The sequence below is a fragment of the Malus domestica genome, chromosome 08 (genome assembly GCF_042453785.1).
Source record: "Malus domestica chromosome 08, GDT2T_hap1".
Taxonomy (NCBI): domain Eukaryota; kingdom Viridiplantae; phylum Streptophyta; class Magnoliopsida; order Rosales; family Rosaceae; genus Malus; species Malus domestica.
Window position 1 is genome coordinate 22879914 of NC_091668.1, and position 16515 is coordinate 22896428.

Sequence of the window (16515 nt, forward strand, 5' to 3'; positions counted from 1 at the left end):
ACTTCACCTCCAAAAAGCTTCACCCACAAAGCTTCACCTAAACAGCTTCATCCAAAAAGCTTCACCCGAAAAGCTTCACCTCCAAAACTTCACCCAAAAAGCTTCATCCAAAAAGTTTCACCCAAAAAGCTTCACCTAAAAAAGCTTCACCCAAAAAAAAAACTTCACCTCCAAAAAGCTTCACCCAAACAGCTTCACCTAAAAAAGCTTCACCCACAAAGCTTCACCTAAACAGCTTCATCCAAAAAGCTTCACCCGAAAAGGTTCACCTCCAAAACTTCACCCAAAAAGCTTCATCCAAAAAGTTTCACCCAAAAAGCTTCACCTAAAAAAGCTTCACCCAAAAAAAACTTCACCTCCAAAAAGCTTCACCCAAACAGCTTCACCTAAAAAAGCTTTACCCACAAAGCTTCACCTAAAAAGCTTCACCCAAAAAAACTTCACCCGAAAAGCTTCACTTAAAAAAGCTTCACCTACAAAGCTTCACCTAAAAAAGCTTCACCTACAAAGCTTCAACACAAAACCTTGCTCCAAATAAACAAATTTTGTTCACAAAACCCAAGATGCCCTTGAACTTGTACAAAAACACTTGGGTAAACATAAACATTTTTTGTTTTACACCCACAAGGGCCCAAAATTTTCCTTCTTATTTATTCACTTATATATGTTCCCAAACATATTATAATAGATCCAACAACAAGCCAAAGTCCCAAGTTTCATAATGGACAAAAGTACAAGCAATTCATCAATAATGAAGGTGCTACAAAACTTGGAATCTGCCCCAAAATAGAAATCCAACCCAAGAGACTTTTTCTCTCTCTCCCTCTTCCGCCTCCTTTCATCTATCAAATTTCTGCAACCTCTGCTCTTCTCCAATGGAGCTGAATTTTGGACACCCTATAGTTTTTGAGCATATGAACAACTTTCAAGAAGGAACCATTTCTGTTTGAGCGACGGAAATTAAAGTGTTGAAGCTCCAAACATGACAGTCGGATTCTTGCAGATTTCGAAGCTGCTGTGATGTTTCGAAGATCTGGAAATATTTAACCATTAGTTCATTCTGAATTTTTGATATGTTATGAAAGAGACGATGAGGAACAACTTCAATGAAGAAAGCAAGCTGATCTGAACAATAGAAAATGGAGTTTCGAAGCTCACAACAAATCTGACGGGTTGACAGAAAAATAATAACCAGTCATTCATCATACCTGAATTTCTTGAGTTATACAGCTCCGAGGGATCTCAAATTTGGATATGTTGTAGTTCACAAGCTGAGGAACAACTTCAATGAAGAAAGCATGCTGATCTGAGCAAGAGAAAATAGAGTTTCAAAGCTCACAACAAATCTGACGGGTTGACAGAAAAATCATAACCAGTCATTCATCATACCTGAATTTCTTGAGTTATACAGCTCCGAGGGATCTCAAATTTGGATATGTTGTAGTTCACAAGCTGAGGAACAACTTCAATGAAGAAAGCATGCTGATCTGAGCAAGAGAAAATAGAGTTTCAAAGCTCACAACAAATCTGACGGGTTGACAGAAAAATCATAACCAGTCATTCATCATACCTGCATTTCTTGAGTTATACAGCTCCGAGGGATCTCAATTTTGGATATGTTGTAGTTCACAAGTTAAGGAACAACTTCGATGAAGAAAGTATGTTGATCTGAGCAAGAGAAAATGGAGTTTCGAAGCTCACAACAAGTCTGACAGGTTGACAGAAAAATGATGAACAGTCACTCATCATACCTGAATTTCTGGATTTGTACTGCTCCGATGGATCTCAAATTTGGATATGTTGTAGCTGACAAGGTGAGGAACAACTTCGATGAAGAAAGTATGTTGAGATGAACAAGAAAAAATGGAGTTTAGAAGCTCACAACAAGTCTGACGGGTTAACAGAAAATTGATGAACAGTTACTCATCATACCTGAATTTCTGGAGTTGTACTACTCCGATGGATCTCAAATTTGGAGATGTTGTAGTTCACAAGATAAGGAACAACTTTCATGAAGACGACTTTGCGATCTGAGCTATAGAGAATGGTGTTATCTTGCATCCACTCAGGCTGATTAGTGGAAACGAAAAGCAATTCCACCAAAGAAAAGATGAAAAAGAGAGAAAAGCTACTAATTGCACTTAATCTTGTCTAGTCAATAGCATGCAGCATCAAACACACAAAAGTTGGAAATATTTTTAGATAAGGCATATGCGAATGTGTGACATCGAAACAAGGATTCGTTACTTTGACAAATTAGTAACAAGCGAGACACCTCATTCGGCAACTCTCTTCGCCTGAAGACTTGGGGGACTCCCACCATATGATACTCGGCAGTCTCACAACCACTCAGTGACTTGGATTTTTCAAGTCTCCAACCGAGAAGTTTTCCTCACTCGGGAAATTAAGGGAACACTACCTCAAACTACATGCTTCACTCACAAAGCTTCAACAATACAGGTTTAAACAAAAGCAAAAATTCAAAGAACTTTATGAAGAAGGCTTTGGTGTATTTAACACAATATATTAAAATGAAGCAAAGCTTATTTATTAATATTTTCGATAAGCCACAAATATGTACATATACATGAGTCAAAATAAACAAACAAAAGGGAGCCTTCACAAAGGTTGCTTAGGGGAAGTCTCAGCAGTCGGTAGAGCCCCAGAAAGAGAAAGCACCGGAGGGTGGTTATCCGGAGCCTCAGTACTTGACAAAACCCCAGAAGGATGAGGCATTGGAGTTTCATCATTTGAAGCTTCATTACCAGGTACAGCCCCAGAGGACGAAGGCAATAAATGCCTTTGGAACAAACCCACAAACCGCTGATGATCAAGTAAAACCTTACCATCAGATTCCTTCATCTGGTCAAGCTTCCTCTTCATGTTTGTAGCATAGTCATGGGCGAGCCGGTGCAACTGCTTATTCTCATGCTTGAGCCCTCTAATCTCCTGTTTGAGACTCATCACTTCAGCAGCCAATGATTCAACTTGGCGGGTTCTAGCAAATAGGCGTTGGGCCATATTAGACACAGAACCTGCACACTGAACACTAAGAGCCAGAGAGTCCTTAACAGCCAACTCATCAGACCGTTTGGAAAGTAGTCTGTTATCTTTGGGAGTGAGAAGGTTCCTGGCCACCACTGCAGCGGTCATATCATTCTTCATCACAGAATCCCCAACGGTAAGAGGACCAGTAAGGGATATGAAGGATGGGCGCCATATGTTGTCTGGAGAAGGCGTGGCTGTCTCTTCTCCAAGGTTCAGGTCAAAACGACGGTCGGAGGGTCCAGACATTTTCAAATGTGTTGAAGAGGGAAGAGGTCAGACAAATCAAGATCTTAGAAGTGCAAGAAATGAGCTTCTACTGGTAGAGATTCAAGTGTGCTGTGGAACTTAATGCCAGCCTCTATAAAAATCTGCACTCGACGGAGCTTCAGAAATCGAAGAGGCGTTTGCTTTCTCAAAAGCTGGGCTGCTCAGAGACCACGAGGGCCGATCTCAGAAATCGAAGAAGCACCTGCTTTTTCAGCCTCGTCAGCACCTGTCACATGCACACTCAGCTTTGCGGAAATTACGGGCAATCTGTCGAAGATTTCTGGTGAAGTAGAAAGCACGTGAATCTTACTGTTCAATCACCGCTCTCCATATGCACCATCAACTCCTCGGGTACCACATATAACTTTATCAAAGATCTCTGACAAAGTTTAGGCACGAGAATTTCGAAGTTCCAGCTACCCTACTATTACCCATAAGGGTAAAGGAACAGCACCACTGCATGACAACTGGAAAGTCCCTATGTGTGTCGACCTCCGTGTTTTGCGGCAAGACAGGTTGGCAAGAACGTCCAACCTTTACTCACATTCGAGAAAAGACTCCCAACATAATTACTTTCTCAAAAACCGGAGTAGCACCGCTTTCCGAATCTCGAGATTCAGATCCTCGACGGGATTGCTTGTTCGAAAACCGAAGAGGCACAACTCTCAGAACTTCGAGAGCCAGATTTCCTTAGATAAAGCTTGTCTGTAATCTTCACACGTAACATCAGCTTTCCAGATACCACATACCACTTTTTCAAAGTGCTCTGACAAAATTAAAACACGTGAAGCTGGCAGCTCCCACTACATTGCTGTGACCAAGAAGGGTAAAGGAATATCATTACTACTTGTTATTGGGAAATCCCTATATACATTGACCTCCCTCCTCAACGGACAGGCAAACCTGCAAAAATGCTCAACCCTTTCTCGCATTCGAAAAGGCACCCTCAACATAACCTCTCGAAATACTCAGCTTTATTTCCCCCCGATAATACCTCAGCAAATAAGCCACACCAAGAACAAGAGTATCTCATATCATCAGGGTCGAAAGCAAGAGTATCCCATATCATGCTTTCTCCCTATCTTTGTCTTTGTCCTTGTCCACACCTGCAGGACAAGGAGAAAGAGAGCAGTCAGTCGGAACCTGAAATCAAACCTCCAATTTGGAACTGACTGCCTGGAGCCTTTGCCTGGTTGCTTACTTAGCATTGCTCTCGAGTACTCATCCTCAACTGCTGTCAAGGTCACGAATTCCACCGGCAAATACCTCATGACAGTTGATCAGATATTGGCTCTTTACACTGAAGCTGCCAAGCGTGGATGAGTCACTATGAAGGAATGTTCTGAAGGACCATTTAAATGCAAAGGTTGCACACCACTTCTGCCATGCAAAAGATTGAAGCAGAAGGTTCAACGGTGAGCTGAAACAGATCACTACAGCACGACACCTTTCCATACCACATTCATTATTCCGTCAACAGCAAAAGTATCCCATATCATCAAGGTCGAACGTACTCTAGATTTGATGGACTTGTTTTGACCCTCAAATTTTTGAGTCGGCCTTATACTCTGAAGGGCACCAGAAAACCCTCCAGCACAGTTCAAGAATAAGCCTGTGGAAAGTTACTTCTTCAAAAGCAAAAGTATCTCATATCATCTCTTATCCATTTGCTTCTCCTTATCCTGGCAGTTGAATGAGAGACAAGGAGAAGGAGAACAATCAACCGGAAGCCGAAGTCAAACCTCTGATCCTGGGTTGCTTACTTGGAAGTTTGACTGCTTACCTTGTCTGTCACCTCTTTCGGCAGATCTCCTAGCTCGGCGACTTGGGGGACTCCTACTATAGGGTTTGTATCACACTTGACTAAGCCCGAAACTACAACTAAGCTTCAAGTGAAATTGATACATTACCTTGTGCGTCAACATCAGCTAAATACACCATTCCCGGATGGAGGAAAGGTACTTCCAGAGAAGGGCAGATGAAGATCAGACCACACTTCGGTACTTAGAAGTTTCGTGATTACTCAAGGGATTGGATCTTGCAAGTCCCCAACCGAGGAGTTTTCCTCACTCGGGAACTTAGGGGAGCACTGTTTGTACCATACTTCACCAATCCCGAAACTACCGAGCACCGGCCAACGCTATACTGTCAAGGACCCAGAAGAGTTCCCCTCCGACCAGGAGGCCAATCACTACTCGACACGTGTCAAGATTAGAAGCCAATCAGAGCGCAGCACGTGTCGACATCAAGAACCAATCATAACATGACACATGTCAATGTGACAAAGCTACAAGTTTTTCTATAAATAGGGGTCATTCCCCCACAATATTGCCTAATGTCATTTGTGTTAAATCATTCACAAGAACTCACTAAATTGAGAGCTTGATCCTTTGTACTTGTGTAAGCCCTTCACTACTAATAAGAACTCCTCTACTCCGTGGACGTAGCCAATCTGGGTGAACCACGTACATCCTGTGTTTGCTTCTCTGTCTCTATTCATTTACGTACTTATCCTCACTAGTGACCGAAGCAACCAAGCGAAGGTCATAAAACCTGACACTTTCTGTTGTACCAAAGTCTTCGCTGATTTTGTGCATCAACAGACATAAATAACAGAATTGGGTGCCTTCGAGTCAAGCCATTCAAGACACTCTGGTTCCTCTATCCATAGGTTCGATTCTATCGAATTCAACTCGTTATCCGCTGGGATTTGTTTGAGTTGTAGATTTAGGGGTCCAATGGAGTAAATAGGCGGCAACAGAGTCGAAAGTGCATCTACAACTTCATCTTCCAAGTCATGGAAAGTGTTCAAGATGACAGCAGAAGCTTTTTTAGTTCGCTCCGTTTCAGCCACCAGAAAGTTGAGCATGATGTCATTTGGGTCTGCTGTTCTCAAGAAGGTTGGCAAGTCCTTCAAACGGATATCTTTCATGCCCGGTATCCAATCGATCACTATATCTAAATGCCCGTTTGTAAAATAACTTTCATCTGCAAATATATATATATATATAGGAATTGCTTAAGGGGAGGGATCCCCATTTTTTCAAAAAAATGGGGACACGCTCCCCACCGTTGGATTTGAATTAAATGAAATCCTGTGGTTGAGATTCTATGGCCTGTGTTTTAATCTCAACCACACAATTTCATTAAAGTCAATCTAACGGTGGGGAGCGTGTCCCCATTTTTTCAAAAAAAATGGGGATCCCTCCCCTTAAGCTCCGTGTATATATATATACATATAAGAAAGTTGGCAACACATTTAATCAAGTATCAATAGAAAAGGACTCGGAAAGAAATAAACTAGTTGGGTTTTTCAGTATGAATTTTATCAGTGTTTCAGAGATGGTGCAGTAGCCCATTACTATATAATCCACATTGATATTATCTCCAACTTAATTACTTGCTCAACAAATTTTATTAATATATACCTTTAAATGGAGTGAGACCCTTTTCGATGAGACGGTGAAACTGAACGTAGCCCATGAAGCCACAAGCACTTGGTGTCCAGAAAAAAACTGCAGGAAGCCCCAATTCCTGGGCTGCATCAAGAGTGAAGCTCATGACACCATCACAAATTATGCATGTGATGGGAGGCGAATCGGGCGAAGAACTGAGCTTCTTCAAAAGGTTTCTAAAGTGAGGCAAGCAGTGTTTGCTAGTGGAATCACATAAGAGTGGTATGTCTTGGGTGGCATTGGCATCAGTTGCAGGGAGGCCATCGGGAATGGTCACAAATCGGAAGGTGGGGAGGCCGTCAAGAGAGTTGGAACCCCGGGATTTAAGGAGGCGTCTGTAGTTGTACTCTGTGTGCACAAATGTTATGTGAAACCCTTTGTAGTGGAGGACTTTGGCTAATTGCATCAGTGGGTTTATGTGTCCTTGCGACGGGAATGGTACAAGAACTGCATGTGGCTTCTGTCTCAAGGAAATTGAAGCCATATTTCTCTGTGTCTCTCTGGAATATCAAACACAAAGCTATGTGGAAATACGTACCTGAAAATTTATAGTGGTAGAGGTTCAACTAAAGAGCGTTGCTTTGGATGTCATTTATAATTTCTAACGGTCTTCCTACTCTTCCCATGTGTCCATGACGACTCATATTTTGGTGCTTGTGTCCTGCGATAATATCAGTGCCTCCCATTTCAATGTCAATTATTGTATATCTTAACCATTGCACAGACCAATTATATGATATTGTGAATATTTAAACAATAAACGAACTGTGTGGCACTGGACTTTTGGCTAGCAAATATTAAACGAATATAATTGCCCCGCATGCCCCAGGACATGAGGATATGTGAAATGTGTGGCTGGCTGCATATGCAATCGCCATATGACCAGAAAGTTTCAGAAGAAAAATGCTGCCCATGTTTCATGCCTAGATTATAAATTCTTTCGTTCGATATCACTAATGAAGATGCCAAGTTAAAGCCATGACCTTCAGTTTCTATTGTCATCGAAAAATGGATGGTGCACCACGTGTTGTTATATAAGTGGTGAAATTTTTTATTTTTTAAGTTATTATCTTTTAACACATATATCGTACCATTTGTATAGTGACATGTGGTGTACCACCCAGTGTTCCAATCACATTGAAAAATCTCTCCAACTGTAAGTCCTTGGCACGGAGAGATTTTTCAATGTGACTAGAACACGGGCCGGTACAACACATCACTATACAAATGGTGAGATATGTGTGTTAAAAAGTTAATAACTTAAAAAATACAATTTCCCACAACTTATATGAAAATACGTGGTATACCACTCGTGTTCTGGTCACAATAAAAATTTTCTCCTTGCCACGTTTGGGAGTGTTTGTTATTGAAGTGCTTAAATTAAATATAATAAATTTAAACAGGTTTAAGAAGAAGAATACGGACAAGTGCTTTTTATAAAATCGCCTATTAATACCTCTCTTTAAGATATTTTTTTGTCAAGAAAAACGGTATCATTTTATTCAATATCAAAACTTTTACAATCTTCAAGTAGAACATCTTCAATTAAAGTATGGGAGTTCCTCAGACCAAAAGAGTTACAATATAAAGCCAGTTTAGCTAGTTTATGAGCTGCCATATTTGTAGATCGATGAACATGACAAACACTCGAGTCATCGAGTGAACATAGCCAAGATTTAGTATCATTCACCATACGGCTCAGTGGAGAATCATCATCCCTCAAACAAAAAGGAGAAGGCATGCTACAAGAGTACTTTTCAAGAGCTCACATGTCCTAGCACTACTCTTACCTAAACTCATTTAACTTTAGAGTTTTGATAGATCCTCTGAGTTGGTATGATCTTATCCTTAAAACAAATAATTTTTAAAAGCAAAAGAATCCACAAAATAAGGAAAGAACTCGGAAGATTAAATTTGTATACTAAGCATTAAGAAATTGAACAGTTCTGATTATGAAATTTCTATGATGAATATATGCAAGGAGGAAATAAACTCATCCTTGAAGGGGGAATGCCAATATTATTATTATTTTTTTTTTTTTGGAAGAGAGAACAAGTGCAAGTGGAGTCATAGAAGGGCAAATGATTGTATGTGAGTCCCCCTACCTGATTTTCCAAGCTTCAGGTAATAACTCATTTCACAATTGTTCACTCTTATCTCTTGATCTTGCTTAAGCCAAGAAAGTACATAATTCAAAAAACAACATATCAATACACAATTCACATGCACCAACATAAGCTAACATGTCTCAATTCCATTTGCACAGTGCATGTATATCCCCAAAATAACCAGATCCATATTTAATCACATGAATCGTAGTTTAATCTTCCTTTCCATGAAACCCATTCAGGAGCCATATATCAAACGCCATCCAAAAACTACCACACAATTGAATTCTATAACTCCAAATCAAGTAAAATTTTACCTCAATCCTCCTCGGTAATACTGTTTGACCAGCCTTGAGACTTCCAAAACTCTCAATTCAACCATATAGCACTTCAAACATGAATTTTTCAAAGTTATTAACATGAAATCCCCAACCAAAATATAATTTCGAATCTGCAAATAAGCTTTGAATTCTTACCTTCATCCGTAGTGCTCGATGTTCTGATCATAGAGGCGAAAACAGACTGTAGTTTTGATGTCTAGAACTTAACTTATGCATTTTTTTCTTTCTTTGACACCGAAAGAGAACCCATAGCTGTTTCTTCCCTTTTACCCATTTTGGAAACAATGCATTGAACACCAAAAGATGAAGGACCATCTTACAAACACGTGTTCTCCGTTTCTTTTTTTCTTTTTTTTACATACTCACTTTATCCCAAACAAACCTTTTCAAGCTCCAGAAAACTAAATATGTATGTCTGGGGTTTTACATTCCACCCACCTTAAAATAAATTTCGTCCTCAAAATTTGCAGAGTCATTCGAACAAGTGGGAATACTTATGCTTCATTTCTGATTCTAACTCCCATGTAGGTTCTTCAACTCTGTGATTCTGCCATTTTACTTTGACAAGTGGTACAGTTCGATTTCGGAGCTTCTTTATTTCTCGATCAAGAATACAAATTGGACCTTCAATATATGTTCCGTTTGGCTCCAACGGCAAGTCCACCCAGGGCTTAATATGCTGAATTTCTGGAGCACTTTTCTTCAATTGGGAGACATGAAATACATTATGAATATGACCAAGTTGAGGTGGCAGCTCCAATTTATAAGCAGCATTCCCTACTCTTCCAATTATCTTGAAGGGGCCAACATATCTAGGTGCCAATTTTCCTATCATTCCAAATCTATGAATCCCTTTTCGAGGGCTCACCTTCAAAAATACAAAATCACCATAATGAAATTCTAATGGTCTTCTTCTCCTATCTGCATAAGACTTCTGCCTACTATGTGCAGTCTTGAGTCGATCATGAATAAGCTTAACCTTCTTAGTTGTTTCCTTTATGATCTATGGACCCAAAACTATTCGATCTTCTGTATCAACCCAAAAAATCGGTGATCGACGAGGTCTTCCATATAGAGCCTCGTAGGGTGCCATACCAATACTACTTTGGTAATTGTTATTGTAGAAAAATTCAGCAAGTGGAAGATGTACACTCCATTTTCCTCCAAAATCCAAAATATAAGCTCTCAACATATCTTCCAGAATTTGGATGACCCGTTCTGACTATCCATCAGTTAATGGATGGTATGCCGTGCTCAAATTGAGTACTGTACCCAGTTCCTCTTGTAACTTTTCCCAAAGACGTGAAGTAAATCGAGGGTCTCAATCAGAAACTATTGTTTTAGGGATTCCATGCAATCGAATAATCCACTCAATGTAGAGCTTAGCAAAATAATCAATAGGCGAATTCATCCTCATAGGCAAGAAATAAGCACTCTTCGTAAGTCGATCCACAACCACCCAAACTTCATTATACCCTTTATTTGAGCTCAGTAGATCAGTAATAAAGTCCATCGTAATGCTCTCCCACTTTCATTTTGGAATAGCCAATTGTTGTAGCATACCAGATGGTTTTTGGTGTTCAATCTTCACTTGTTGGCATATTGAGCATTTATTAACATAATTGGCTACCTCTCACTTTATCCCTTTTCCACCAGTAACTTATCTTCAAATCTCGGTACATCTTATTGCTTCCTGGATGCATTGCAAATTGAGTATTGTGAGCTTCCTTCAGTACTCGTTCTCTTACTCTCTTATCTTTAGGCACAACCATTCTTTCTTTATATCTTAGGCCACCATCTTCATAAACTTTCCACTCTTCTGATACTTTTCTGGATATTATCTTTTGCTTTAACAACTCTATTTCTAGATCATCCTTCTGTTTAGCAATCAGTTCTTGTTCTAATTGAGGCACCAATTGAAGATTAGTCAAAACACTTTCCCCCAAAACCTCAATGTCATATGCTTCAATAGTTCCAAACATGTCATTTTCAGCCAACATTAAACTTGACAATGTACTTCTTGTTTTCCTACTCAACGCATCAGCCACTACATTGGCCTTTCTAGGATGATACAACAATTCGAAGTCATAATCTTTTATATACTCCAACCATCGCCTTTGCCTTAAGTTCATGTCACGTTGAGTAAACAAGTATTTGAGGCTTTTGTGATCTAAATAAACATAAAATTTACTACCGTATAAATAACATCGCCAATTCTTTAATGCATGAACTATAGCAGCTAACTCTAGATCATGAGTAGGATAATGCTTCTCATGTGTTTTCAACTATCTCGAAGCATAAGCAACTACCCTTCCATTTTGCATCAGCATAGCTCCTAATCCTTTTCCCGACGCATCTGTGAATATTTCATACGGATCATTACTATTTGGCAACACCAGTATTGGAGTAGTAGTTAACCTTGTCTTAAGTTCTTTGAATGCAGATTCACAATCTTCACTTCATGCAAACTTTACCCATTTTTTCATCAAACAAGTCAATGGAGTTGCAATCTTGGAGAAGTCCTTTACAAACCTTCAATAATATCCGGCTAACCTAAGAAAACTTCGAATCTCAAAGACATTTTTAGGTTTTTCCCAATTCAACACCGCTTCTATTTTACTTGGATCAACATAAACTCCTTCTCCAAAAATTACATGCCCAAGAAAATGCACTTCACTTAACCAAAAAGCACACTTTGACTTCTTTGCATAGAGTTGGTTATCTAGTAAAGTTTACAGAACTATCCGCAAATGAGTCTCATGTTCATCTCGAATCTTAGAATACACAAGAATGTCGTTGATGAAAACAATCACAAACTTATCCAAGTAAGGTTGAAACAGACGATTCATAAGGTCCATGAATGCAGTAAGTGCGTTCGTCAATCCAAACAGTATAACAACGAATTCATAAAGACCATAGCGAGTGCGGAAAGCTGTTTTAGGAATATCTTCTTCTTGAACCCTTAACTTATGATAACCAGACCTTAAGTCCATCTTTGAGAAGTACCGTGCCCCAACAAGTTGATCAAACAATTCGTCAATCTTTGGCAAAGGATACTTGTTCTTTATTGTCACCAAATTCAACCTACGATAATCAACGCATAATCTCAAGGTCCCATCTTGTTTCCTTACAAATAGAACCGGTACTCCCCAAGTTGAAGTACTTTCTCTTACAAATCATTTCTGAACTAACTCTTCTAATTGCATCTTAAGTTCCTTCAATTCCATCGGTGACATCTTATATGCTGGCTTAGATATGGGTTCAGTTCCTGGTACCAAATCAATTATAAACTCCACTTCTCGATATGGCGAAACACTTAGTAAGTCTTCTGGAAACACTTCAGGAAATTCATCTACTATAGGGATCATCCTCCACTTATTGGTTTTCTCTTTAGTAGACACGATAAGTGCATAACATAATAATACTTTATTGTTCTTGAAACAATTCATCAATAATAAACTTGGTGTCGTGCATGTTTCATTCACCCCTAGAGAGATTTCCTTCCTTTTAGGGGTCACAATTCTGACTTTTCTCCTTCCACAATCAATTTAGGCTTGGTATTTTCTTAACCAATCCCTTCCTAGAATTAGTTCATACTTCATCTTTTCTAAAGGGTACAAGTCTGCTGTAAGAACTTGATCTTTCACCATCAACTTACACCCCCGAAAGATTTAATTTATAGATATTTTCCCAACAACAGTACAATTAGGGTCAAAGGTTTCGTCACTGGTTCAGATTTCAACCCTAAAGAACTAGCCAACCATACATATGTAAATGAATGTGATGCACCAGTATCAAACAATATTCTGGCCTCGGTATTTCAGAAGATAATCGTACCATTCAGCACCATCTTGTTATTTGCGGTAACTTCATCATCTTCAGTCAAAGCATACACTTTGCCACTTTCTTTTACAGGTGCACGATTTCGAGCTCCTCGACCTTGGTTCCCTTGGTTAGTCTTCTGAGATGCCTGCTGATTAGGTTGTGGTTGCTGAACTGTTTCCGTTTTAGCTCCTTGCTGAACTTGAGGTTGATTAACAACTACTAAACCAGAGCCTTCTCTTTTGGGACATTTTGGGCTGATATGCCCAAATTCACAACAAGAATAACATTCGAGGCCAGCTGGCCTTTTGCTTGGTCTACCACTGCCACTTGAACTTTCAGATTCTTTTCTCACCTTCTTTTTACCCTTGTTTCCCACAGATCCACCAACTGAGGCTTTCTTCTTCAAAAAGCAGAAATGATCTTGCTCAAGTGCATAAGCAGCATCTACAATCTCCCTATAAGTCTTTGTGCCTTAACCCACAATATACCTTCTGATGCCATCTTTCAAGCACAACATAAATTTTACTGCTTTCGTATTTTCATCAGCTACTAGAGCCTTAGCATATTTTCCCAACTCTGTATACTTAGAGACATATTCAGCCACTGTCATATTGCCTTGCTCTAGCTCAAAGAATTCTTTAATTGTTGTTTGTTTCAGAGCAACCGAAAAGTATCGATCATAAAAATGTTGCTCGAAATCATCCCCAAGTCATTTCTTTATCTGTATTTTGATCACAAACAGTATCCCACCATGAGCCGGCTTCACCTTCCATTACATGAGTAGCTAACTGAATTCGATTCTTAGCTGGCACTTTCAAAATATCAAGCTTCTTTTTTATGTTCTTGATCCATGTCTCCGCCTTGTCAAAATCAGGTGTACCGCAAAACTTCATAGGCTTCAATTTCAAGAAACGATCGAGATAGGTAGCTTCTCACTCACTTTCTTTTTCTTCCTCATTTGGTTGGTTTGTTAGTTGACTAGCCAAAAAGGCTTGAAATAACTCAGCCATTTGTTGTGCATTAACTTGTGGGTTTGGCTACACGTTGGGTAAATCGACATGATGCTCTTCAGGGGCACTTTGTTGTGTGCAAGGGTTGTCTTCAGGTTGTGGCGGCATCTTGTCAACAAAATCAATAAACTGAAACAAAATGCATGACTCAAGAAAATGTATATTGAAAGAAAACAAATGTCTCAAAAAAATAAAATTGTGAAATACCAAATATTTTTATTTTTTATTTTTATTAAAACATGTTATAAGCCATGCTCTGATACCATTTTTGTTTGTAAAACCCCAGAAATACATATTTAGCTTTCTGGAGCTTGAAAAGGTTTGTTTGGGTTAAAATGAGTGTGTAAAAAAAAAATGGAGAACACGTGTTTGTAAGATGGTCCTTCATCTTTTGGTGTTCGTTGCACTATTTCCAAAATGGGTAAAAGGGAAGAAACAGCTATGGGTTCTCTTTGGGTGTCGAAGAAAGAAAAAAAATGCATAAGTTAAGTTCTAAACATCAAAACTACAGTCCATTTTCGCCTCTATGATCACAACGTCGAGCATTACGGATGAAGGTAAGAATTCAAAGCTTATTTGCAGATTCGAAATTATATTTTGGTTGGGGATTTCATGTTAATAACTTTGAAAAATTCATGTTTGAAGTGCTATATGGTTGAATTGAGAGTTTTGGAAGTCTCAAGGCTGGTCAAACAGTATTACCGAAGAGGATTGAGGTAAAATTTTACTTGATTTGGAGTTATAGAATTCAATTGTGTAGTAGTTTTTGGATGGCGTTTGATATATGGCTCCTGAATGGGTTTCATGGAAAGGAAGATTAAACTACGATTCATGTGATTAAATATGGATCTGGTTATTTTGGGGATATACATGCACTGTGCAAATGGAATTGAGACATGTTAGCTTATGTTGGTGCATGTGAATTGTGTATTGATATGTTGTTTTTTGAATTATGTACTTTCTTGGCTTAAGCAAGATCAAGAGATAAGAGTGAACAATTGTGAAATGAGTTATTACCTGAAGCTTGGAAAATCAGGTAGGGGGACTCACACCCTGGTTAGTGGTTTTCGGTATGTATTATGTATGTAAATGTGGATGTGTGCAAGCTATGCATTGAATTTTGTTGTTATGTTAGAACTGCATGTTAGGGAAAACAGTTTGATTTTTCTATCATGCGATTTATGTAGTTCTAAATTGTAATGATGACCTGAGAGCGAAATGGGATGTGTGACTACCCTGGGCTTCGATCCCCTAAGCTACAAACACACTCGTACCATTAACTGTAAGGGGAGGGTACTTGTGTCTATGTGATATAAGTTGTAAGTGGACACTCTCACTACCCTACCTTGTGTTGTTATTACTTGAGAATTTATATTAGGTATGGTAGTTGGCCGCGTGTTCGGTTGTCATGACAAATGGAATGCAAGGATCCCACTATAGTTAATTATAAGCATGAAATAAATTTTAACTCATGCCAAAGCATTTTGTTGTGCAAATTATTTTCTTTATAAGTAGTGCAATGGTATATCTATTTTCAAACCTAGCTAGGGTGCCTCCCAAGAGGGGGCAAATGATCGTATGTGATGGTCACCCCTACATATTTCTAGTGCTGGAAGAGTTGGACTAAGGTGTGCGGTTGTAGCTTGTCAACCTAAAAGCTTCGAATCAGAAAATCAACTTTTGAAATGTAAATATTGATTTTCTGGTTTCAATGAAAATTGTCTGTGTTTATCCTCTTTTCTTCTGTATATATTTGTCTAAACCTATCACTCATTTGGCTTATGTAAACTAAACTTTTGTTGTAAAAAAAAAGGTTGTTTGAGAAAGGGTTTGAATGTTTTGGGACTTTTGTGTATTTATTTGATATTAATTTTAGAGGCCTTATGTATTTTAAAATACATGAGAATTGTCATTTTCATCTCGAGTCTTAGAATACACAAGAATGTCATCGATAAAAACAATCACAAACTTATCCATGTAGGATCGAAATAGACAATTCATGAGGTCCATGAATGCAGCAGGTGCATTTGTCAATCCAAATGGCATAACAACAAATTCATAAAGACCATAGCAAGTGTGGAAAGCTGTTTTAGGAATATCTTCTTTTCGAACCCTTAACTGATGATAACCAAACCTTTAGTCGATTCTTGAGAAGTACAGTGCCCCAACAAGTTGATCAAACAATTGGTCAATCCTTGGCAAAGGATACTTGTTCTTTATTGTCACCAAATTCAACCTTCGATAATCAGTGCATAATCTTAGGTACCGTTTGGTACGCAGATGGGACGGGAGGGAACAGAATGGGACAGGACGGGACGGGACAGGACGGAACGGAACAAGGTTCCATGTTATGTTTGGTACGCGAAGGACAGAATGGGACGGTTGTTCCATTCTGCGTTTGGTATGCGCTAGACGGAACGGAACCAAAAGATTAAATGACTAACTTATCCCTGTTCTGTTT

The 16515-nt window shown here is 39.0% G+C and overlaps 2 protein-coding genes and 1 long non-coding RNA gene across 4 annotated transcripts; all 3 read right to left on the reverse strand.

Moving 5' to 3' along the window:
• Positions 1–628: 628 nt before the first annotated feature.
• On the reverse strand, positions 629–2223 carry LOC139198462 (uncharacterized). 2 transcript variants are annotated; one of them, XR_011583992.1, is made up of 6 exons: positions 1933–2223; positions 1752–1825; positions 1571–1668; positions 1390–1487; positions 1209–1306; positions 629–1033 (listed from the first exon to the last, which is right to left on the reverse strand). It is a non-coding gene; the product is annotated as an uncharacterized lncRNA (long non-coding RNA). The 2 variants fall into 2 exon arrangements; XR_011583993.1 differs by having other exon boundaries at positions 1752–1806; positions 1933–2173.
• Positions 2224–5896: 3673 nt separating this feature from the next.
• LOC103423055 ((R)-mandelonitrile beta-glucosyltransferase-like) lies at positions 5897–7363 on the reverse strand. Its single transcript, XM_008361124.4, has 2 exons — positions 6744–7363; positions 5897–6303 (listed from the first exon to the last, which is right to left on the reverse strand). Exons 1-2 carry the CDS (start codon positions 7252–7254, stop codon positions 5912–5914), a joined length of 903 nt encoding a protein of 300 aa, XP_008359346.3. The 5' UTR covers positions 7255–7363; the 3' UTR covers positions 5897–5911.
• A 2328-nt stretch (positions 7364–9691) lies between these two features.
• On the reverse strand, positions 9692–13937 carry LOC139198108 (uncharacterized). The gene is made up of 7 exons (XM_070826370.1): positions 13811–13937; positions 13057–13515; positions 12412–12607; positions 11956–12303; positions 11529–11575; positions 10857–11389; positions 9692–10087 (listed from the first exon to the last, which is right to left on the reverse strand). Exons 1-7 carry the CDS (start codon positions 13935–13937, stop codon positions 9692–9694), a joined length of 2106 nt encoding a protein of 701 aa, XP_070682471.1.
• Positions 13938–16515: the final 2578 nt, after the last annotated feature.

Coding starts and splice junctions, on each gene's coding strand:
- LOC139198108 (XM_070826370.1), bottom strand. CDS start 13,937: ATGAAGTTTTGCGGTACACCTGATTTTGACAAGGCGGAGACATGGATC. Junction 12,608..13,056: donor TAACAAGATGGTGCTGAATG/GTACGATTATCT, acceptor TGTCTACTAAAG/AGAAAACCAATAAGTGGAGG. Junction 11,576..11,955: donor ACTCATTTGCGGATAGTTCT/GTAAACTTTACT, acceptor AAATATTCACAG/ATGCGTCGGGAAAAGGATTA.
- LOC103423055 (XM_008361124.4), bottom strand. CDS start 7,254: ATGGCTTCAATTTCCTTGAGACAGAAGCCACATGCAGTTCTTGTACCA. Junction 6,304..6,743: donor GGGTCTCACTCCATTTAAAG/GTATATATTAAT, acceptor ATATATTTGCAG/ATGAAAGTTATTTTACAAAC.